Source organism: Salvelinus alpinus, chromosome 30 (genome assembly GCF_045679555.1).
Source record: "Salvelinus alpinus chromosome 30, SLU_Salpinus.1, whole genome shotgun sequence".
Classification (NCBI taxonomy): Eukaryota; Metazoa; Chordata; class Actinopteri; order Salmoniformes; family Salmonidae; genus Salvelinus; species Salvelinus alpinus.
In genome coordinates, this window is record NC_092115.1 from 29,774,643 (window position 1) to 29,799,976 (window position 25,334).

At 47.8% G+C, this 25,334-nt stretch overlaps 1 protein-coding gene across 6 annotated transcripts in view; it reads right to left on the reverse strand.

Moving 5' to 3' along the window:
* Window positions 1-25,334, reverse strand: part of LOC139560406 (zinc finger protein 521-like) — a 159,659-nt gene that overhangs the window by 78,430 nt on the left and 55,895 nt on the right. For all 6 annotated transcript variants that reach the window (XM_071377143.1, XM_071377142.1, XM_071377139.1 and 3 more), the window contains exon 4: window positions 73-3,638. In XM_071377143.1, the coding sequence (XP_071233244.1) occupies window positions 73-3,282 (3,210 nt within the window). In that variant the 5' untranslated portion in view covers window positions 3,283-3,638. The remainder of the gene's footprint in view (window positions 1-72; window positions 3,639-25,334) is intronic.

A 25,334-nucleotide genomic window follows, 5' to 3' on the forward strand; every position in this document is an offset into this window, starting at 1 on the left:
TAGGACTAGGCTTAATCTCTGTCCGGGAAACTGGCTCATTGTGTTCATCTCCATTGTATTAAGTTCTCTCACCTCCTCAGTCTGTGAGGGGCTGGCCCTGGGCATGGGGGAGACTTGTGGGGTCCTGAGATGCCCGCTGTTGCTGTCCCCTCCCTGCTCCCTGTGCACTGTCTGGACGTGGTTCTGCAGCTCAGCCTCCGACTCAAACTTCACGTTGCAGCTGGTGCACCGCGTCTTGGTGGCGGTCGAGGAGATAGAGGAGGAGGGCGAAGACGATGAATGGGGCGGCTTGCCTTTCCCCTCTCTGGGGCTGAGTCTCTCCGTCTGAGCAGTCCATGCTGTTACAGGCATGGCTGGGGTCGTGGCTCCTCCCCCTCCCTGCTGCTGCTGCCTGCCTCCATTCATCACCGTGGGGCTGGAGCTCTTTGAGCCGGCGGCGCTGACACATGCGGCACACAGCCCGTAAGGCAGCCCGTTGATGTCCAGCTTCACCAGGTCAGATTTGGAGCGGAACTCCTTCAGGCACGAGGCACACTTGAAGAGTTTCTGGTTGGCCTGGTGGTGTTGTTGGTGGTGATGCTGGTTGTGGTGGTGGGAGGCGAGATTGGTGGTGCGGCCAATGGGGTGGTTGGTGGACATGGTGCCTGTCTTCTGCATGTGGAAGGTGCCGTGGATCTTGAGCTCCAGGGTGGAGGTGACGGTCTGCATGCATACCACACAGCGGAAGCCCGTCAGGGAGTTCCGCAGGTCGGGGTGCATCTGGCAGTGCTCCATGAAGTCCTCCTCGCTCTGCAGGGGCATCTTGCATATGCGGCAACTGCCCGTGTCTAGGCTCTTGCTGTGGGTGACCTTGTGCTCGGTCAATGTGAGCAGCGAGGGGAAACGCTCTCCGCAGATGGGACACATGTAGTGCTTAACGGGGCCCAGGTGGGTCTGCATGTGTTCCCTCAGACCTGCCTCTGAAAAGAAGGTGCGCTGGCAGACGTTACACTTGTGGGTGCCCTTGATCATGTCCGACTTCCTCTTCGCCATGGCGCTCTCGCCCGGGCGGATGTTGTGGTCTCGGAACTGGTGGTTGGTGAGGAGTGAGTCCATGGTGTATGACGCCCCGCAGATGTCACACCCAAACAAGGGGTCAGCGGTGTCCACTTCCTCTTCACTCCCATCGTGGTTGTTTGGGGACTCCAACACGCCTCCTGATCCTGCCGCTCCTGCACCATGGCTGTTGGACAGGAGACCCTGTAGCTCTGCGTCATCCTTGGCCGCCGGGTGGTGGTCCGCTCCTCCGGTGGTGGATCCATTCGCACCACAGTTCTGGGCCTTGCCCTCGAACACACAGTGCTTTTCCCTCAGGTGCTTTTCCAGAAGTACGATGGCGTGGAAGGCCTTGCTGCAGAAGCGGCAGTTATACTTCTTGCTGTGGGTGGTGATGTGGCACTGCAGCTCCACCTCCGTGCCGAAGGACTCCCCGCAGAAGATGCAGCGGTGGGCCCGGCCCTGGTTCTCCAGGTGGCTGTGCTTGACATGCAGCTGCAGGTCGGCCTCGTGCCTGAAGTCCCAGTTGCAGGAGGTGCAGCGGTACACCTTCTTCTCATTGCTGTGCTTGACGGCCAGGTGGAGCTGGGTGGACACCTTGGAGTCAAACACTTCCTGGCAGAGGGTGCAGCGGAAGAACACGAATGTGTGCATGTCCAGCAGGTGTTTCTGCAGGTCGTCCACTGAGGTGAACTGCTTGTCGCAGCTCTCACAGATGTAGTAAGTGGAGGTGATGGTAAAGTGGACCGTCACATGCTTCAGCAGGGACTCCTGGTTGGGGAAGTCCTTGTTGCACTGGGGGCAGTTGAGTTGGGGCTGCATCCCATCCAGGTGAGTCTTCAGGTGGGTCTGGAACAGGTCCAGGCTGGTGTACTTGGCCCCACACTGGTTGCAGATGAACTCGCTAGTGCCACGATTGCTGCGAGAGGAGGAACCATGAAGGAAAGTTTGATCAATCGATATGGGTGAGGAAGGGCTGAGGGTCCGCAGAGACTTCTTTCCATTGTTGATGTAGTTCAGCGCCAGAGGAATGTTCTTGTGGTTTTCTTTGATGTGCTTGTTCAGCTTTAGAACACTGTTGAAGATGGGCGAGTTGGTGCAGTAGGAGCAGGAGTACACCTCCACAATGGGCTCCTTAGAAGTCACCTCTAGGGGGGAGTCGAAACGCAGGCTGCCCCCGTCACAGTGGGTCTGACGGACGTGCTCCTCCAGGGTGGCCTCAGTCAGGAACCCCATGAAGCACTGGGGACAGAAGAAGGCGTTACTCTCCTTGGCCACGGGGCTGGGGAAGCCGTGGGAGCAGCGGATGTGTTCTTGAAGAGCGTTGAGGTCACTTAAAACCTCGGTGCAGAAATTACACTGAAGCAGGGTGTCAGGCAGGCTGCCCAGCAGGGTGACATGGTCCTCGGCATTGTGCACCTGCTTCAGGTGCTCGTTCAGGTTGAACAGGGAGGGAAGCACCTCTAGGCAGAACTGACAGGTGTGTGCCTGCTCGGGTTTGTCAAGGTGCATGGTCCGCAGGTGTATCTGAAGCACGGCAAGGCTAGAGAACACCTGCTTGTTGCAGTATATACAGCTGTAGCAGATCTTGGGCTGCTTGGACGAGCGGCCCCCAATGTCGTGTGAGGTGTGCTGGGCGGCCCTCTTTCTCCTCCCCCGGGTCTTGGGTATGGGCGGGGCTGCCTCCACCATGGTGGAGCTGTCGACGGAGAGGTTGGAGTCTGGGGTGGTGCTGGAGACAGAGGTGTAGCCCACAGTGAGCAGGGATGGGCTGTTGCTGTGGTTACTGGATTCGGGGAGCTGGTGGACGTCCATGTGGGCATACAGGTCCTCCACAGAGAGGAAGTGCTCGGAGCAGACGGCGCAGTTGTGACCTTTGCGGTCGCGGCTGTGGGCCTGGTCAATGTGGGTCAGCAGGACACCCTCGTCGCTGAATGGCTCGTGGCAATAGATGCACTGCAAGGCGCCACACAGGCCCCCGTCCTCCGACGGAGAGCACTCTGGGTGGCACTCGGCGATGTGCCTTTGCAACTCCTCAGGGACATCAAAACCCTCCTCGCAGCGGCTGCACTTCCTCGTCTCCTTCAGCTTCCACTCCTCCCTGGAGAGGCCGCTGCCTGGCCCCCCGCCACTACCGTCTTTGCCCCGCTCGTGGACCTGCATGTGTCCATGGAGGGAGCTGGAGGAGAGAAAGCCCCGGCGGCACACAGGGCACTTGTGGGGCTTGTTGGAGGCGTGGGTCTTCATATGGATCTTGAGGTGGTCGCTGCGTGAGAAGGCCGAGTCGCACTCGCCACAGTGGTACTTTTTGTCGCCGGTGTGCAGCTTGACGTGGCGGTCGCGGCTACGCTTGTGCTTGAACAGGCGGCTGCAGAAGGTGCAGCTGAAGGGGAGCTTGTCACCGTGGCTCTGCTCGTGGCGCTTCAGGAAGCTCAGACGGCTGAAGGACTTGTCGCAGAACTGGCACGGGTACGGCAGGCCGGGGCCCCCTTCATCCTCGCCAAAATCATAGTCTTCACAGTGGCCGGGGGAAGTCTGGTCTTTACTGGATGGAGATGATGCAGGCCAAGAACAGGAAGGATCATCCTCGAGATCAACACCATCTGTACAGAGATACAGAGATACAAAGAGAGAGAGATAGAGAGAGAGAGATAGAGAGAGAGAGATAGAGAGACAGATAGAGAGAGACAGAGAGCATAAGAGAGAGAGCATAAGAGATAGAAGAAGGCGAAAATGAGGAACAAGAGGGAGAGGGAGAAAGAGAGAAGGTGTTTTGTCAGATTTCATTAGGAAGTCATTTGTCTCAGCTCTGTTAAATAGTAAAGGTGGGCTGCTGTGGCATTAGTCAGTATGGTAATTGTAAGGTAGCTAAGTATGAATTTACATTCCTTTGTTACTTGGACATTTTTTCTCTTGCTACTGCATTATGCTTGCCTCTCAGAGGTAACAATTCCTCGCCTTATGAATTATCTAAAAACCTACACTTCAACCTGCTATTCAAAGTGTAATTACAGGTAAGGAAAGAAAAATGTAAATTATTTTACCACAATTAACCTTGTATGTGGCCATGTAATGGCTTAGCCCGCTGTGACTTAAAATCTCTCTGACATTTAATCCCCAACACAAGGCAATGGGGAGCTTCCAGAAGTAACCCCCACAGCAGGTAAATTAGACAATTTCTATTATTCTTAAAAAATTACCTGAATAGTTTAGAAGAAATAGACTTTAAAATGACCTTATGTCAAGGGAGAGAAGAAAACAAAAGTCCACATCTTAGAACATTTTAAGGGAGAATTTAAACAAATAAATGCACAGTAATTCAAACACACTGTCGACACATACGTAAGAATAGCACTCTCGTCACGACCGCAAACGAATGACTTTGTAAGGGAGAAGCGGTCTGTTCTGACAATTAGTCTATGGATATTAGATTATAGAATATTGGCTCAGCTGAGTGAACACTGGCTGAATGGAGCCATAAGGCAGCCGGTGCTTTAGGGGCACTGTGTAGGGTTAGGGTGAGGTCAGAGAGAGAGAGAGCGAGAGAGAGATGGGCGGAGCACGGGGAGGATAAATACTTCACCCAAGGACAAGCAGGTGCAGTGAAGTACGTGCCATCGTTTTTATCTTTCATTTACTGTCTCTTTATCACAATCGGTTATTCATTGACATTCCAATGGTGCGGAATACAGAACACAGTGTGATATAAAATGGAAAATGCAGAAAACCAGTTTCCAGCAGGTTCAAAAGGTGATGGACCACTTCTTCCCTCTGCCGAATTCTAAGTGCTGTGAACTTCCTTATTTAAATAAAACAACGTAATTCCAACCCCTTCGGAAAGAAAGCCAAAGTCAAAAGGCCAAAACTTGGAACGGGAAAAACAAGAGGAAACTGCACAGATTCATGGGATGGACAAAGGAAAAGCATAAAGCCCTGATCATTCCAGGATCCAACCTTCCCCTTCACCATGCTATCTTTTAGCTGACGAATAAGTCTTTCTCTCCCCCCCACCCCCACCCCCCTTCCCTCCCTCCCATTCTGTTGTTTTTGCTGGGGAGAGAGATCTGCCCTTAGTCAGGATAACATGCCCTCACTGAGTACTTACACCCGTCAGGGCCTATCTTCAGGAAACAGATGGGGTCGGAGGTTATTCCCCTGCCCCTCCAAACTGCTGAAAGCAGCACATTGAGGACGGCCTGCCTACCTCCCACCTCCGACCCCCCTTCACCCCCTGTCCCTGGCACACTGCCCACTTTGCACAAGCTCTGAGTCAAACCCAAGGAGCAGCAAACCAAACCTTGCCTGATTTATCTTCTTTCTTTATGTAGTTCATCCATGTTGTTTTTTTCTGGTTGGAGGGAGGATGGGTGAGTCAGTGGAATGCCCTCCTCCACACACACATACACACACACGCACACGCACACGCACACGCACACACACACACACACACACACACACACACACACACACACACACACACACACACACTCCCAGGGTAGGAGTAGACAGCAGAGCAGAGAGAAATGACCCTAACCAATGCCTTACAGTCAAACATGTTGGCTCGGAGACAACACCAAAACAAACAAACACATAGCCAGATACAGGAAATATATATTTCATTAAATCCTGCTTGTCTTAAATGATGATGGCACGGCCGGCAGACATTGCGATGCTGTCAAGGCTGCCTCCTCCGTTCTTTGTTTAGTTCATTTATACAATGTATATAATGTCTTTATTACACTGAGCTGCATACATTAGTCAACAGACATACCAAACAGCGGGGGAGCGGGAGTCATGAGTAATGTACACAAGGATTATACAAGTGGGTCATCATTTGAGTTGAACTGTCCAACGCCTAATTGAATTAACATTCTCATGGTGCATCATTGTTGATTAACACAAGTGAATTAATGATCTGTGTGTAGACATTACAGCTGTGTTGACATTGGACATGTGAGTACAGTATTGTTAATCGTACACGTGTTCTCCAATGTCTTCTGAATCATATCTACGCTGCTTTCTCTGTACTGTTCTTATTCTCACTAATGCGTTGTCTCGTTCTGAAAGGACGTTGGTGTACCATTCAAAAGGCCCACTGATATGGCTTTCGACAAACAGGTGGTTACTGACTCCTCGAAGCTAGTACTTTTGAGATAACTTGTGTTTACTACACAACATATTTGACCATATCTCATAACGGAGGGTGGCCATCATATATCACCATGGTGCTTGAGGTCAACAGCTCAGGTAACACACACACGACCGTCAAGACAAGTGTGTGAACAACGGCAGATGAAAGCACTGTTCAACCCCAGGAGACCTAAGAGATAGAGACCCTCCTGTTTTTCCCCTCCTTCACCCAGACAAGAAATGGCCAGGTCCTCGTCAGCCTGAGTAAATAACAGGGAGCCGAGAAGGCCTTTTCTTTCACGTCCGTCCGTCCGTCTCTGGGGCCTCTGCACGCCAGCACTCTCTGTGCCGCTGCCAAAGGGGATGCTGGGGCCTGAAAAAGTACACCCTGCAGCTGAAGGGCTGTCTTTGTTGGCCTGCCAAGGCCTTCCTGATCATCCTACAGCCAACAGCCTGTCACGTCCTGGGAGGAAGACCTCCATCTTAGGGCCTGTCCCTCTACCCTGCTCTCTCTCTGGGCTCTGGAGTCTTTCCTCTCTCTCTCTCTGGTCTCTCTCACTGGGTTCTTTCCTCAGTCTTACATTAGCCCCTCAATCTTTCTCTAGCCTCTTTTCTCTCTTGCTCAATCGGTTGGTCTCTCTCTCTCTCGCTCTGAACTCTCTCCTTCTCCACCCCTCCCTTCTTTCCTTTAACCCTTAGCCTACAATTTCCACGGCCCCACGGAAATCAAATTTACATAATAAATAAATCCCCATCAAAATCCGTCTGTTTAAGCTAGAGATGCACTACATGACCAAAAGTATGTGGACACCTGCTCGTCGAACATCTCTTTCGGGGCATTCATATGGAGTTGTTCCCCCCATTGCTGCTATAACAGCCTCCACTCTTCTGGGAAGGCTTTCCTCTAGATGTTGGAGCATTGCTGCAGGGACTTGCTTCCATTCAGGCACAAGAGCATTAGTGAGGTGGGCACTGATGTTGTGCAATTAGGCCTGGCTCGCAATCGGCATTCCAATTCATTCCAAAGGTTTTCGATGGGGTTGAGGTCAGGGCTCAGTGCAGGGCTGATGAGAATTCTCCTGTGCAGGTCAGTCAAGTTCTTCAACACCTCGCTTAGTGCATTGTCATGCAGAAACAGGAAAGGTCCTTCCCCAAACTGTTACCACAAATTTGGAAGCACAGAATCGCCTAGAATGTCATTCTATGCTGTAGTGTTAAGATTTCCCTTCACTGGAACTAAGGGGCATAACCCAAACCATGAAAAACAGCACCAGACCATTATTCCTCCTCCACCATTATTCCTCCTCCACCAAACTTTACACAATGAATTCGGGCAGATACAGTTGAAGTCGGAAGTTTACATACACCTCAGCCAAATACATTTAAAGTCAGTTTTTCACAATTCCTGACATTTAATCCTAGTAAAAATTCCATGTCTTAGGTCAGTTAGGATCAGCACTTTATTTTAAGAATGTGAAATGTCAGAATAATAGTGGAGAGAATGATTTATTTCAGCTGTTATTTCTCTCATCACATTCCCAGTGGGTCAGAAGTTTACATACACTCAATTAGTATTTGGTAGCATTGCCTTTAAATTGTTTAACTTAGGTCAAACGTTTCAGGTAGCCTTCCACAAGCTTCCCACAATACGTTTGGTGAATTTTGGCCCATTCCTCCTGACAGAGCTGGTGTAACTGAGTCAGGTTTGTAGGCCTCCTTGCTCGCACACACTTTTTCAGTTCTGCCCACAAATTTTCTATAGGATTGAGATCAGCGCTTTGTGATGGCCACTCCAATAACTTGACTTTGTTGTCCTTAAGCCATTTTGCCACAGCTTTGGAAGTATGCTTGGGGTCATTGCCCATTTGGAAGACCCATTTGCGACCAAGATTTAACTTACTGGCTGATGTCTGGAGATGTTGCTTCAATATATCCACATCATTTTCCCGCCTCATGATGCCATCTATTTCCTGCAGCAAAGCACCCCCACAACATGATGCTGCCACCCCCGTGCTTCACGGTTGGGATGGTGTTCTTCGGCTTGCAAGCCTCCCCCTTTTTCCTCCAAACATAACAATGGTCATTATGGCCAAACAGTTCTATTTTTGTTTCATCAGACCAGAGGACATTTCCCCAAAAAGTACGATCTTTGTCCCCATGTGCAGTTGCAAACCGTAGTCTGGCTTTCTTATGGCGGTTTTGGAGCAGTGGATTCTTCCTTGCTGTGCGGCCTTTCAGGTTATGTCGATATAGGACTCGTTTTACTGTGGATATAAATACAATTGTACCTGTTTCCTCCAGCATCTTCACAAGGTCCTTTGCTGTTGTTCTGGGATTGATTTGCACTTTTCGCACCAAAGTACGTTCATCTCTAGGAGACAGAACGCGTCTCCTTCCTGAGCGGTATGACAGCTGCGTCGTCCCATGGTGTTTATACTTGTGTACTATTGTTTGTACAGATGAGCGTGGTACCTTCAGGTGTTTGGAAATTGCTCCCAAGGATGAACAAGACTTGTGGAGGTCTACAATTTGTTTCTGAGGTCTTGGCTGATTTCTTTTGATTTCCCCATGATATCAAGCAAAGAAGCACTGAGTTTGAAGGTAGGCCTTGAAATACATCCACAGGTACACCTCCAATTGACTCAAATTATGTCAATTAGCCTATCAGAAGCTTCTAAAGCCATGACATTATTTTCTAGAATTTTCCAAGTTGGTTTAAAGGCACAGTCAACTTAGTGTATGTAAACTTCTGATCCACTGGAATTGTGATACAATGAATTATACGTGAAATAATCTGTCTGTAAACAATTGATGGAAAAATTACTTGTGTCATGCACAAAGTAGATGTCCTAACCGACTTGCCAAAACTATAGTTTGTTTACATGAAATGTGTGGAGTGGTTGAAAAACGAGTTTTAATGACTCCAACCTAAGTGTATGTAAACTTCCGACTTCAACTGTAACGTTCTCCTGGCATTCACCAAACCCAGATTAGTCCGTCAGACTGCCAGATGGTGAAGCGTGATTCATCACTACAGAGAGCGCGTTTCCACTGCTTCAGAGTCCAATGGCGGCGAGCTTTACACCACCCCAGCCGATGCTTGGCATTGCACATGGTGATCTTAGGCTTGTGTGCGGCTGCTTAGCCATGGAATCCCATTTCTCCTCCTGACGAACAGTCCTTGTGCTGACGTTGCTTCCAGAGGCAGTTTGGAACTGGGTAGTAAGTGTGTGGCCTACCACTTCGCAGCTGAGCCGTTGTTGCTCCAAGCCCTTTCCACTTCACAATAACAGCACTTACAGTTGACTGGGGCAGCTCTAGCAGGGCAGAAATGTTACAAACTGACTTGTTGGAAAGGTGACATCCTATGACGGTGCCAAGTTGAAAGTCTCTGAGCTATTCAGTAAGGCCATTCATTAAGGAGCTATTCTGAGCTATTCAGTAAGGCCACTGCCAATGATTGTCTATGGAGATTGCATGGCTGTGTGCTTGATTTTCTACGCCTGTCAGCAACAGGTGTGGCTGAAATAGGTGAATTTTGAGGCCTGTCCACATACTTTTGTATATATAGTGTATCTGCTTTTTTGCACCAGGACAGCTGGAAACTCATTTGACATCTGTTTAGTCTGGGGTTTTTTCTACAAGAGTTTAAAAAATAAAAAAATAATGTAAATGTGTTCTCTTTTGGTTTCATCTGAGTTCGAGGTCTACAGGGAATGGTGGTTTAAAAACGAAATATTGTTTGGCTCAGTTTACTGCTGTTTACAAAAGTCTATTGGCATATCAGCTTTCTATACACATAACCATTGGGCACCTACATAACTTCTATCCTATACATCAAGATTTTACTGAAACACTCCCAAAACTACCCTACATACACACACGCACGCACGCACGCGCGCACGCACGCACGCGCACACGCACACGCACACGCACACGCACACACACACACACACACACACACACACACACACACACTGAGCCTCCAATCCAGTCTACACTCGCTTTGTGTGCCACCTCTCATGTTCATTTTTAGCTCTCACTGTGTAAATATTACTGTTCAAATAAGCCTTTCAGTCAGAGACCTGGTGCCATTACTGCTCCTGCACACACCGACGCTGCTCTTAAGGACCCCTCAAGCTGACTTGCGCTTGACTTCAAGCATTTACTGCAAAAATATAGCTACCTTACAGTATCCGTTAGCTCAAATTGGTTTGTTTCTGTGACCCCATTCTTTTTATTTATTTCACCCTTATTTAACCTAGTTAAGAACAAGTTCTCATTTACAACTACGACCTGGCCAAGATAAAGCAAAGCAGTTCGACACATACAACAACACAGAGTTACACATGGAATAAACAAACATACAGTCAATAATACAGTAGAAAGTCTATATACAGTGTGTGCAAATGAGGTAAGATAACGGAGGTAAGGAAATAAATAGGCCATGGTGGCGAAGTAATTACAATATACCAATTAAACACTGGAGTGATAGATGTGCAGAAGATGAATGTGCAAGTAGAGATACTGGGGTGCAAAGGAGCAAGATAAATAAATAAATACAGTATGGGGATGAGGTAGTTGGATGAGATATTTACAGATGGGCTATGTACAGGTAAAGTGATCTGTGAGATGCTCTGACAGCTGGTGCTTAAAGCTAGTGAGGGAGATATGAGTCTCCAGCTTCAGTGATTTTTGCAGACATTGGCAGCAGAGAACTGGAAGGAAAGGCGGCAAAAGGAGGAATTGGCTTTGGGGGTGACCAGTGAGATATACCTGCTGGAGCGCGTGCTACGGGTGGGTGCTGCTATGGTGACTAGTGAGCTGAGATAAGGCGGGGCTTTACCTAGCAAAGACTTGTAGATGACCTGGAGCCAGTGGGTTTGGCGATGAGTATGAAGCGAGGACCAGCCAACGAGAGCGTACAGGTCGCAATGGTGGGTAGTATATGGGGCTTTAGTGACAAAACGGATGGCACTGTGATAGACTGCATCCAATTTGTTGAGTAGAGTGTTGGAGGCTATTTTGTAGATGACAGCGCCGAAGTCGAGGATCGGTAGGATGGTCAGTTTTACGGGGGTATGTTTGGCAGCATGAGTGAAGGATGCTTTGTTGTGAAATAGGAAGCCGATTCTAGATTTAATTTTGGATTGGAGATGCTTAATGTGAGTCTAGCCAGACACCTAGGTATTTGTAGTTGTCCACATATTCTAAGTCAGAACCGTCCAGAGTAATGATGCTGGACGGGTGGGCAAGTGCGGGCAGCGATCGGTTGAAGAGCATGCATTTAGTTTTACTTGAATTTAAGAGCAGATGGAGGCCACGGAAGTAGAGTTGTATGGCATTGAAGCTCGTCTGGAGGTTAGTTAACACAGTGTCCAAAGAAGGGCCAGAAGTATACAGAATGGTGTCGTCTGCGTAGAGGTGGATCAGAGAATCACCAGCAGCAAGAGCGACATCATTGATGTATACGGAGAGAAGAGAGTCGGCCCGAGAATTGAACCCTGTGGCACCCCCATGGAGACTGCCAATAGTCCGGACAACAGGCCGTCCGATTTGACACACTGAACTCTGTCTGAGAAGTAGTTGGTGAACCAGGCGAGGCAGTCATTTGAGAAACCAAGGTTGTTGAGTCTGCCGATAAGAATGTGGTGATTGACAAAGTCGAAAGCCTTGGCTTGGTCGATGAATACGGCTGCACAGTAATGTCTCTTATCGATGGCGGTTATGATATCATTTAGGACCTTGAGCGTGGCTGAGGTGCACCCATGTCCAGCTCTGAAACCAGATCGCATAGCGGAGAAGGTACGGTGGGATTCGAAATGGTCGGTAATCTGTTTGTTAACTTGGCTTTCGAAGACCTTAGAAAGGCAGGGTAGGATAGATATAGGTCTGTAGCAGTTTGGGTCTAGAGTGTCTCCCCCTTTGAAGAGAGGGATGATCGCGGCAGCTTTCCAATCTTTGGGAATCTCAGACGATACGAAAGAGAGGTTGAACAGGCTAGTAATAGGGGTTGCAACAATTTCAGCAGATAATTGTAGAAAGAAAGAGAGGGTCCAGATTGTCTAGCCTGGCTGATTTGTATGGAGAAATGGGGAGGCTTGTGCGAGTTCCTGTGGGGGGTGCAGGGCAGTTGACCGGGGTAGGGGTAGCCAGGTGGAAAGCATGGTTAGCCGTAGAAAAATGCTTATTGAAATTCTCAATTATAGTGGATTTATCGGTGGTGACAATGTTTCCTAGCCTCAGTGCAGTGGGCAGCTGGGAGGAGATGCTCTTATTCTCCATGGACTTTACAGTGTCCCAGAACCTTTTTGAGGTTGTGCTTCAGGATGCAAATTTCTGCTTGAAAAAGCTAGCCTTAGCTTTCCTAACTGCCTGTGTATATTGGTTCCTAACATCCTTGAAAGTTGCATATCACGGGGGCTATTCGATGCTAATGCAGAACGCCACAGGATGTTTTTGTGCTGGTCAAGGGCAGTTAGGTCTGGAGTGAACCAAAGGCTATATCTGTTCCTGGTTCTACATTTTTTGAATGGGGCATGCTTATTTATTAAGATGGTGAGGAAGGCACTTTTAAAGAATAACCAGGCATCCTCTACTGACTGGATGAGGTCAATATCCTTCCAGGATACCCGGGCCAGGTCGATTAGAAAGGCCTGCTCGATGAAGTGTTTTAGGGAGCGTTTGACAGTGATGAGGGGTGGTCGTTTGACCGCAGACCCATTGCGGATGCAGGCAATGAGAGATCGCTGAGATCTTGGTTGAAAACAGCAGAGGTGTATTTGGAGGGCAAGTTGGTTAGAATGATATCTATGAGGGTGCCCGTGTTTATGGATTTGGGGTTGTACCTGGTAGGTTCATTGATAATTTGTGTGAGATTGAGGGCATCAAGTTTAGATTAAAGGATGGCTGGGGTGTTAAGCATGTCCCAGTTTAGGTCACCTAGCAGCACGAGCTCTGAAGATAGATGGGGGGCAATCAATTCACTAATGGTGTCGGCAGAGGGTGGTCTATAGCAAGCGGCAACGGTGAGAGACATGTTTCTGGAAAGGTGGATTTTTAAAAGTAGAAGCTCGAATTGTTTGGGTACAGACCTGGATAGTAAGACAAAACTCTGCAGGCTATCTCTGCAGTAGATTGCAACTCCGCCCCCTTTAGCAGTTCTATCTTGTTGGAAAATGTTATATTTAGGAATGGAAATGTCAGGGTTTTTGGTGGTCTTCCTAAGCCAGGATTCAGACACGGCTAGGACATCCGGGTTGGCAGAGTGTGCTAGGGCAGTGAATAAAACAAACTTAGGGAGGAGGCTTCTAATGTTAACATGCATGAATCCAAGGCTTTTATGGTTACAGAAGTTAACAAATGAAAGCACCTGGGAATATAAAAAAAAAATATATATATATATATATAGGAGTGGAGCTAGGCACTGCAGGGCCTGGATTAACCTCTACATCACCAGAGGAACAGAGGAGGAGTAGGATAAGGGTACGGCTAAAGGCTAAAGGCTATAAGAACTGGTCGTCTAGTACGTTCAAGGAGCAGGTTTCTGGGCGAGATAGAATATATTCAAGTCATAATGTACAGACAGAGGTATGGTAGGATGTGAATACATTGGAGGTAAACCTAGGCATTGTGTGATGATAAGAGAGATATTGTCTCTCGAAACATTTTAAGCAGCTGATGTCACTGCATGTGTGGGAGGTGGAACTAAAGGGTTGGCTAAGGCATATTGAGCAGGGCTAGAGGCTCTACAGTGAAATAAGACAATAATCACTAACCAGAACAGCAATGGACAAGACATATTGACATTAGGGAGAGGCATGCGTAGCCGAGTGATCCTAGGAGTCCAGTGAATAGTTAGGCTGGCTGGGGACACGGCGATTCAGACAGCTAGCAGGCTGGGGCTAGCAAGCTAGCAGAAGGGCCTTAGAGGGACGTGGCGACGGAGGAAGTCTGTTAAAGCCTCCTCATGCAGTTACGTCGAATAGACCAGTCGTGATTGAGTAGTAGGGTTCCGTGTAGCAAAGGGGTTCAGTCCAATTGGCAAAATAGGTATAGTGGCCAAACAGTCCAATATGCTCAAGACAGCTAGCGGTCATTCAGGGGACGTCACGACGGAGGGGCCTGTTGGAAAAAAAACCTTGGGCAGATTACGTCGGTAGTCCAGTCGTGATGGATAAGCAGGGCTTCGTGTAGTAAAAGGGGTCCAAGCCAATTCTTCCCCATGTCTTCACTATAAAACATATTGAGAAGGAAAGCAAGGAAGTCACAGGTGTGGTCATGGTTTAGGTGGGTGAAAATATTAATAATGTAAGTTCTAGCATCTCATAGTATATACTTCTACCCACTGTGCACACACTGGTAGAATCAACATGGTCTCCATGTCATTTCAATGAAATTACGTTGAACCAACGGGGAATAGACATTGAATTCAGGTCTGTGCCCAGTGGGTAGAGTATAGTACAGTGTAACTGCACATCTCTCTGGCCTGTGATCATAACTGTGACAATTTGACAGAATAGGTGACATGGGGTTTTCCCTCTCAGCTTGCTAAGCGCGATAAATGAAATCAGACAAGTCTCTGTGTCAGTCTACGGCCTCTGCCCCTGAATCCCTGTTATGGACATCAACTTTAACGACTGAAGACAAGCTGCTTGTGATTGTTTTCTTTATCCAGTCATAACACCAAAACACTGTTAAGCTTCCAAGGGCCATGTTTTGGGAATGACTCACTTTTGGCACCTGTGACTTCCTGTCTGGGGTCCTGGGAGCAGTTCAAGGCATCTAATCTCTGCCTGACAGAAATTAACAGGGGTGGATAGAGCACCTCAACTCTTATTACTGAGCCAAGCCACTCATATCCAAATCCACATCTTATTTTATTCCTGTTCCATATTTGCATGTTGGAGAGAACAGGTAATGCACTTTTTCTAAATTCAAAAAACATAATCTTCATATCTTTGTATCTTACCAGGGATCTTTATAGGGATTTCCCTAGGAACGGTTTGTGTTAATGTGTCAGTGCTCATGTACATAAGTGAGGGTGTGAGTGTGAGAGTGTGTGTGCATGTGTGTGTGTGAGTACACTCTTAGAAAAAAGGTGCAATATAGAACCTAATAGGGTTCTTCGGCTGTCCCAATAGGAGAACCCTTTGAAGAACCCCTTTTAGTTCCATGTAGAACCCTTCCCACAGAGGGTTCTACATGGAGCCAAAAGAGTTCTACATGGAACCAAAAACGGTTCTCTGTATGGGACAGCCAAAGATTCCTTTTGCAACCCTTTTTTCTAAGAGTGTATGTGTGTGTGTGTGGTCGTGCGTGCGTGCTTGAGTATATAAGCCTGTGTGTGTGTGTGTGTGTGTGTGTGTGTGTGTGTGTGTGTGTGTGTGTGTGTGTGTGTGTGTGTGTGTGTGTGTGTGTGTGTGTGTGTGTGTGTGTGTGTTTCGCACAGCAGGGATTGGATATTCATTGAATAAACAAAGAACTGCCAACGCATCTGATATAACACTATGACCCTACTTCAGAGAAGAAGAACAAGGCATCCTTTACAGCTGCTGGTAAAAGTAGTAGAACAATCCCCTCGAGACTGTTGATGTGTCATCTCAAAGCACATCCCATTCTGAAGCTCCAAATAGCAATATGCGTTTGAACAACATGATATCATGTTCAGTGCTGTATGTGACACAACCACTTAATATCTAATAAGTGGAGGCTAGAAAATGGCGAGAGGCTTTAGCTTAGCTAGCTAGAGACTCCCATTTTGCTGCCATGAAAAAAGGGGTTTCAATGGTTTCAATTTAGAGGCTAATTCCAGTTCTCCTCAGATGACTGGATCATTGAGCCGACTCAGGACCCCACGCAGAGCTATTGGAGCGAGACCAGCCCCAAGGCTTACACACAGTGCCACTGCTACACTGCTACACTGCTACGGCCCTGGCTAAAGAGAAATCACGTCCAGTCAAAATGGAGTGCTGAACATTCCCAGCAGCTCTCAAAGAGAAGTGCCAGGTGGCCAGACATGGCTTATTGCACCAGTCTCACACATACTACGACTGACGCTTCACACAGATATTAAAACACACACACACACACACACACACACACACACACACACACACACACACACACACACACACACACACACACACACACACACACACACACACACACACACACACACACACTCACACACAAAGGTAGAACTAGAATATTATCATCTCTTGTCCATCTCTCTCTCTCTCTCTCTCTCTCTCTCTCTCTCACTCACTCCCCCCTCTCCCACTTTTTCAGCAAACACAATGTGTTTTTTTACACATTTGTGAGAAATGTCAGGCCCCAGTCGCCCCCTGCCAAAGATCAATCAAATCTGCCACGCTTTAGGAGGAAAGGGAGAGGGGACCACGGCAACATTACTCGAGGAGCAGGAGAGAGAGCAGAGAGGGAGGGGTGTGTTATGGGAGGACAGAGAACGAGACAGGGAGATAGGGAGGAAGAGACCGTGGTTGATAGAAGGGTGCGTTTCCCAGGGTTTCAATGGTGCCGTAGCAACATGTCTCTTCCCATAACATCATGCTCATAATGACACGCCTTGTCAAAACACAACACACAGACACACACACAGACAGACACATCAAAATGGCAGTCAACTTTTACACAGGGCCTAACACACTAGCTGTTACATCAAACTGCTGCCTAGCTGTCTCAGTGGCCTGGCGTCCATTACACCGGCCCTCACGGCTCTGTCTGCCCCAACCACGGGTAACCAGCAAACTGTCAACTACTTTGTCCACATTACCCACGTCCCCCAGCACAGACAGGAGCACTTGGTCACTGTCCCAGAAATCACAGCGCCCCAGTGGTGTCCCAGGAAACGCAGACAAATGGAGGGCCAGCGGAGGGAAAGTAGGGCAGCCAGTCATCCTTTACAAGCTGGGGCTTTTATCTTTCCATGAAGACATGGAAGGGGAGAGTGAGACAGAGCGAGGAGAGGACGAGAGGAGAGCGGTTCCATTACTTATCATGGGCCCTGATCCCACTGTTCTGATGTCCTGGAGACAGAAGAGACGTGTGAGCAGAAACCAATTAAACTATTTGTCTATCCTGAAAGAAGATGACAGAACATAATAAATGCAGATGTAGATAAGAGAGCAAGGTGTATGACCTGTGTATGATGGGTACTTTAAAGGTGTCACGTATAACATCTTCATGTAGAAGAACCTTAGTGCTCTGTACTGTTCAGTAAGAATTCTGAGATCTGGTGTAATTCTAACCCAGCTATTCACTATTACAAGATCAACACAGCCATAAAGTAGTGTTGCTGTTCAACTCAAGGCTGATCAGAGGAAGAACAGATAGCTGACCATATCAGGTAGTGCAGGAGAGAAGAGAACACACTAGCAGGAAGTAGGTTCCGGCCCGCCCCAGGCCTTGGCTGGACCCCCAGCCCCCGTGGGCCTCCCAGGGGGAGTAGGGAGGGGGTGGGGGCAGGGGGAGGAGGAGTGACAATCTGTCCCCCAGCACGGCCCATCACCGCTTGCCTCACTGCACTGGCTCTGAGGGAGGGAGTGCTGGGTTGGGTCTGGGTACTACATGGGGAGGCAGTGTGTACTGGTCCCTCTCCCTCACCACTGCGGCAGGCTAGGCAGGTAGACAGGCTGGAGACCCAGTGAACAACATGCCGGAGAACCACAGTGTGCTGCTACGTTCTACCACCCTCTTTTACCCCGGGTGTATTCATTCTGCCGATTCTGTTGCAATTATTTTTAAACAGAAGCAAACTGAACAAATTTGTCTAATATAAACTCTTGTTTTGCTCTGTTTGCTTCCGTTTGGTTCTTAAACGGTAAACGGTTTCCATAATTAATACAAATCAAATCAAACTTTATTTGTCACATGCGCCGAATACAACAAGTGTAGACCTTAACGTGAAACGCTTACTCACAAACCCTTAACCAACAGTGTAGTTCAAGAAGAATTAAGAAAATATTTACCAAATAAACTAAAGTAAAAATAATAAAAAGTAACACAATAAAATAACAATAACGAGGCTATATACAGGGGGTACCTGTACCAAGTCAATGTGCGGGGTTACAGGTTAGTCGAGGTGATTTGTACATGTAGGTAGGGGTGAAGTGACTATGCATAGATAATAAACAGCGAGTAGCAGCAGTGTACAAAACAAATGGAGAGGGGGTGTCAATGTAAATAGTCCGGTGGCCAGTTGATTAATTGTTCAGCAGTCTTATGGCTTGGGGGTAGAAGCTGTTAAGGAGCCTTTTGGTCCTAGACTTGGCGCTTCGGTACCGCTTGCCGTACGGTAGCAGAGAAAGTCTATGACTTGGGTGACTGGAGTCTCTGGCAATTTTTGGACTTTCCTCTGACACCGCCTATTATAAAGGTCCTGGATGGCATGAAGCGTGGCCCCAGTGATGTACTGGGCCGTACGCACTACCCTCTGTAGCGCCTTGCGGTCAGATGCCGAGCAGTTGCCATAACAGGCGGTGATGCAACCGGTCAGGATGCTCTCGACAGTGCAGCTGGAGAACTTCTTGAGGATCTGGGGACCCATGCTAAATCTTTTCAGTCTCCTGAGGGAGAAAAGGTGTTGTCGTGCCCTCTTCACGACTGTCTTGGTGTGTTTGTACCATGATAGTTCGTTGGTGATGTGGACACCAAGGAACTTGAAACTCTCAACCCGCTCCACTACAGCCCCGTCGATGAGAATGGGGGCCTGTTCGGCACGCCTTTTCCTGTAGTCCACAATCAGCTCCTTTGTCTTGCTCACATTGAGGGAGAGGTTGTTGTCCTGGCACCACACTGCCAGGTCTCTGACCTCCTCCCTATAAGCTGTCTCATTGTTGTCGGTGATCAGGCCTACCACTGTTGTGTTATCAGCAAACTTAATGATGGTGTTGGAGTCGTGTTTGGCCACGCAGTCGTGGGTGAACAGGGAGTACAGTAGGGGACTAAGTACACACCCCTGAGGGGCCCCAGTGTTGAGGATCAGAGTGGCAGGCGTGTTGTTGCATACCCTAACCACCTGGAGGCGATCCGTCAGGAAGTCCAGGATCCAGTTGCAGAGGGAGGTGTTTAGTCCCAGGGTCCTTAGCTTAATGATGAGCTTCGTGGGCACTATGGTGTTGAACGCTGAGCTGTAGTCAATAAACAGCATTCTCACATACAGTGGGGAGAACAAGTATTTGATACACTGCCGATTTTGCAGGTTTTCCTACTTACAAAGCATGTAGAGGTCTGTAATTTTTATCATAGGTACACTTCAACTATGAGAGACGGAATCTAAAACAAAAATCCAGAAAATCACATTGTATGATTTTTAAGTAATTAATTTGCATTTTATTGCATGACATAAGTATTTGATACATCAGAAAAGCAGAACTTAATATTTGGTACAGAAACCTTTGTTTGCAATTACAGAGATCATACGTTTCCTGTAGTTCTTGACTAGGTTTGCACACACTGCAGCAGGGATTTTGGCCCACTCCTCCCTACAGATCTTCTCCAGATCCTTCAGGTTTCGGGGCTGTCGCTGGGCAATACGGACTTTCAGCTCCCTCCAAAGATTTTCTATTGGGTTCAGGTCTGGAGACTGGCTAGGCCACTCCAGGACCTTGAGATGCTTCTTACGGAGCCACTCCTTAGTTGCCATGGCTGTGTGCTTCGTGTCGTTGTCATGCTGGAAGACCCAGCCACGACCCATCTTCAATGCTCTTACTGAGGGAAGGAGGTTGTTGGCCAAGATCTCGCGATACATGGCCCCATCCATCCTCCCCTCAATACGGTTCAGTCGTCCTGTCCCCTTTGCAGAAAAGCATCCCCAAAGAATGATGTTTCCACCTCCATGCTTCACGGTTGGGATGGTGTTCTTGGGGTTGTACTCATACTTCTTCTTCCTCCAAACACGGCGAGTGGAGTTAGACCAAAAAGCTCTATTTTTGTCTCACCAGACCACATGACCTTCTCCCATTCCTCCTCTGGATCATCCAGATGGTCATTGGCAAACTTCAGACGGGCCTGGACATGCACTGGCTTAAGCAGGGGGACCTTGCGTGCGCTGCAGGATTTTAATCCATGACGGCGTAGTGTGTTACTAATGGTTTTCTTTGAGACTGTGGTCCCAGCTCTCTTCAGGTCATTGACCAGGTCCTGCCGTGTAGTTCTGGGCTGATCCCTCACCTTCCTCATGATCATTGATGCCCCACGAGGTGAAATCTTGCATGGAGCCCCAGACCGAGGGTGATTGACCGTCATCTTGAACTTCTTCCATTTTCTAATAATTGCGCCAACAGTTGTTTCCTTCTCACCAAGCTGCTTGCCTATTGTCCTGTAGCCCATCCCAGCCTTGTGCAGGTCTACAATTTTATCCCTGATGTCCTTACACAGCTCTCTGGTCTTGGCCATTGTGGAGAGGTTGGAATCTGTTTGATTGAGTGTGTGGACAGGTGTCTTTTATACAGGTAACGAGTTCAAACAGGTGCAGTTAATACAGGTAATGAGTGGAGAACAGGAGGGCTTCTTAAAGAAAAACTAACAGGTCTGTGAGAGCCGGAATTCTTACTGGTTGGTAGGTGATCAAATACTTATGTCATGCAATAAAATGCAAATTAATTATTTAAAAATCATACAATGTGATTTTCTGGATTTTTGTTTTAGATTCCGTCTCTCACAGTTGAAGTGTACCTATGATAAAAATGACAGACCTCTACATGCTTTGTAAGTAGGAAAACCTGCAAAATCGGCAGTGTATCAAATACTTGTTCTCCCCACTGTAGGTGTTACTTTTGTCCAGGTGGGAAAGGGCAGCGTGGAGTGCGATTGAGATTGCGTCATCTGTGGATCTGTTGGGGCAGTATGCGAATTGGAGTGGGTCTAGGGTATCTGGGATGATGCTGTTGATGTGAGCCATGATTAGCCTTTCAAAGCACTTCATGGCTATCGACGTGAGTGCTACGGGGTGGTAATCATTTAGGCAGGCTACCTTTGCTTACTTGGGCACAGGGACTATGGTGGTCTCCTTGAAACATGTTGGTATTACAGATTCGGTCAGGGAGAGGTTGAAAATGTCAGTGAAGACACTTGCAAGTTGGTCCGCGCATGCTTTGAGTACACATCCTGGTAATCCATCTGGCCCCGTGGCTTTATGAATGTTGACCTGTTTAAAGCTCTTGCTCACATCGGCTACCGAAAGCGTTATCACACAGTCGTCCAGAACAGCTGGTGCTCTCGTGCTTGCCCCGAAGCGAGCATAAAAGGCATTTAGCTTGTCTGGTAGGCTCGCGTCACTGGGTAGCTCGCGTCTGGGTTTCCCTTTGTAGTCCGTAATAGTTTTCAAGCCCTGCCACATTTCACACCCCTGGTTTCACCATCATGGGCAAATGTACATAAATCACATTGTCTGTGAGAAAACTAAATAAAACACAACTGTATATATATACACACACACACACACACACACTACACCACTAAAAGTAGTTGGACACCCCTTCAAATTTGTGGATTTGGCTATTTCAGGCATACCCGTTGCTGACAGGTGTATACAATCAAGCACACAGCCATGCGTTCTCCATAGACAAACATTGGCAGTAGAATGGCCTTAGTGAAGAGCTCAGTGACTTTCAACGTGGCACCGTCATAGGATGCCACCTTTCCAACAAGACAGTTTGTCAAATTTCTGCCCTGCTAAAGCTGCCCTGGTCAACTGTAGTAATAACAAGTGCTTGTTATTGTGAAGTGTAAACGTGTAGGAGCAACAACGGCTCAGCAGCGAAGTGGTAGGCCACACAAGCTCACAGAACAGGACCGCTGAGTGCTGAAGTGCGTAGCACGTGAAAATCGTCTGTCCTCGGTTGCAACACTCACTACCGAGTTCCAAACTGCCTCTGGAAGCAAAGTCAGCACAATAACTGTTAGTCGGGAGTGAGCCGAAGATCACCATGCGCAATGCCAATGGCGGCTGGAGTGGTGTAAAGCTCACCGCCATTGGACTCTGGAGCAGTGGAAGCGCGTTCTCTGGAGTGATGAAGCACCCTTCACCATCTTGCAGTCCGGCGGATGAATCTGGATTTGGCGGATGCCAGGAGAAAGCTACCTGCCCGAATGAATAGTGCCAACTGTAAAGTTTGGTGGAAGAGGAATGATGGTCTGGGGCTGTTTTTCCATGATTCGTGCTTGGCCCCTTAGTTCCAGTGAAGGGAAAGCTTAATGCTACAGCATACAATGACCCTAGACCCTAGATGATTGTGTGCTTCCAACTTTGTGACAACAGTTTGGGGAAGGCCCTTTCCTCTTTCAGCAATACAATGCCCTGTGCAAAAAAGGGGGTCGATACAGAAATGGTTTATCGAGATTGGTGTGGAAGAACTTGACTGGCCTGCAGACAGCCCTGACCTCAACTCCATCGAACACCTTAAGGATGAATTGAAATGCCGACTGCGTGTTAGGCCTAATGGCCCAACATCAGTGTCAACCTCACTAATGCTCTTGTGCCTGAATGGACGCAAGTCCAACATCTCCATGTCCCAGATGTTCCATCTCGATGTTCCAGATCTCGTGGAAAGCCTTCCCAGAAGAGTGGAGGCTGTTAAAGCAACACAGGGGGTACCAAATCCATATTAATACCCATGATTTTGGAATGAGATGTTCTACAAGCAGGTGCTCACATACTTTTGGTCATGTAGTGTGTGCGTGTGTGTGTGTGTGTGTGTGTGTGTGTGTGTGTGTGTGTGTGTGTGTGTGTGTGTGTGTGTGTGTGTGTGTGTGTGTGTGTATACTCTGTGCCCCCGGAGCCATGGAAATATGCTGAGTTAATGAATGGTTTGCCGCTTCATTAAAATTGGGTTGGCACGGCAACTTTCTGGAGGTGCTATCTATTCTTTATGAACCAAGTGCTTTTAAAATGAATATTTAAATTAAATGAAAAAATTTCAATTCAATTTCAAGAATTAGACAAAATAATCACAAAATGGAGAATCTGTGGAGAATTTGTGGATGTTTACTTTATTGAACCACTTAATTTTTATCATGTTCCAACCATTGGAAACCTTTCAACGTCGCATCACTAAGAACACGACTGATGTTTAGACAATCGCCTGTTTCAAAGACCTCCAGTGTCACAGGGCACGGCGCTAGCTACAGTACTGAGACAGGTCAAGCATGGAACCAAGGAGAGGCTAACAACAGACAGACAGACACTAGGTGCTAGCATTAGGTGCAAGACAGACACCCTGACCCTTGACCTCTAACCCATGGCATTGCCTTCCCCTGATTAATCCACTCTGGCTTTCCCTTTGATAATGCCATGTGGGCTTGTCAGTGGTAGAACAACTCCAGACAGTCCAGGAGGGAGTGGAAAACATACACCACGGTGGAGAGGAGAGGGGGATGAGGGAGGGATGGAGGGATGAGGGAGGGACGGAGGGAGGAAGGAAAACAAGCAAACAGCCCAAGCAAGACATGTATTTTTATGCATCCCTGTCTTAAATGTCAAGATTTCCTAACCCTCAGATGACTGGAGCGCTGACACTTCTCAGAGGTTCAACAGAAACCGCATTCATTAATAATTAGCTGAGCTAAGAGTTGAGAGGACAGGCGGAAAGAGGGATAGAGAGGGGGAGAGAGAGAGATCCAGGTAAACTCCAACCCCTTCCCTGGGCGCCTGTGCCTGGTTTCTGAGCGGAGGCTACAGACGTCACCGTCCTCCTCTCCTTCTCCTCCTCCTCCCTGTTCTCCTTAATCATAACTCTAATACGCTCCAGATGAATAAACATCTTCATCCCGCTCCTCCAAAGCCAGAAGGCTCCACTCCCCTCCCAATCCAAGGGAGAGAGAAGGAAGGAGCAGAGGAGAGAGGGACAGATGGATGGGTGGATCAATGGTAGAAACGAAATCAACAGCAAAATGTAACAAAGGCGCCACCGCCACAACAGCTATATTTTCCTGCTTCTTCTCCGCTCCCTAACTCGTCTGATCTATCTCCCCTCTGACACAATTATCACAGACCCTCTAATGATTGTTTTACTGATAGTTAATAGCGGGTCGGCTCTGTTTTTATGTTTGTTTTAAGAGTAATTCTGGGCTGCCGTTAAACCTGTTCGTATTCTCAAACTGTGTCCACATTACAACAGAGAGGCAGGAAGAGAGGATGGTCTCTGGAGGATGGGCCAGGCCCCTGATCAACACTTCCCCCTCTCTCTCTCCAACCTCCGCTCCCTGACTGAGGAACCGTGCCAGGAGTCCCATGCAATGTGTGTACAGTATGGAGTCGTCAAATGGCAGACACATTTAGGGGGGTTGGCTTTATGGCTTTGTTTTCCCTCCTATTCGTTTCTTTCTGCCGGTATCCAGGGTGTTCATCGCATCACGATGACAACGCACTCTAAAAAACATTGTTGTGTATTTTACGGACAGACTTATCATTGCGGAGGATTTGCTGAGCAGAGTGTAAGTTAGGCCTGGATCACGTCTGACAAATGACTACATTGTGACTACATTGTTTTTATTCATTAATCACTACTCATTGACGTATTGCTGTGTATCTATTTATCAGCAAAAGTCTAACCTGGTGTAGCCTATATTGAAAAGTTTACATGGCCACCTACGTAGATGTTGAAAACTTTCATTTGCCATACTGAAACAGGAAAGGGCCATAACCAAATTCCAAGGACTCTGGGGTTCAATCATGGAATCATCACCATCACAAAAAAATTGCTGTGGTCCCCATAATGCCCTTCTTCTGTGTCCCTCTCTCCCTCTCAGATCCGTATTTACGTAGCATGAGCTTTCTCTCGATCTGTGTGGCTTGGTAACCATTTACTTAGCTACACATCTCCCATCTCCACCACCTGGGAGGCTATATTTAGTGTGTTCTCCAGAGAGGAACTCAATCTGACTGCCAAACAACGCCCCCGGATGAATTATCATCATCACCCATTCAATATGGAATTAAGATCTGAAGGAAGACTTTCTCTAGCATCGTTTCACATTCAAATCAACCCATAAACAGCACATGGACTCTCACAGATATAGTGAGTCTGAATATACACTGAGAGTACAAAACTTTAGGAACACCTGCTCTTTCCATGACATAGACTGACCAGGTGAATCCTGGTGAAAGATATGATCCCTTATTGATGTCACCTGTTAAATCCACTTCA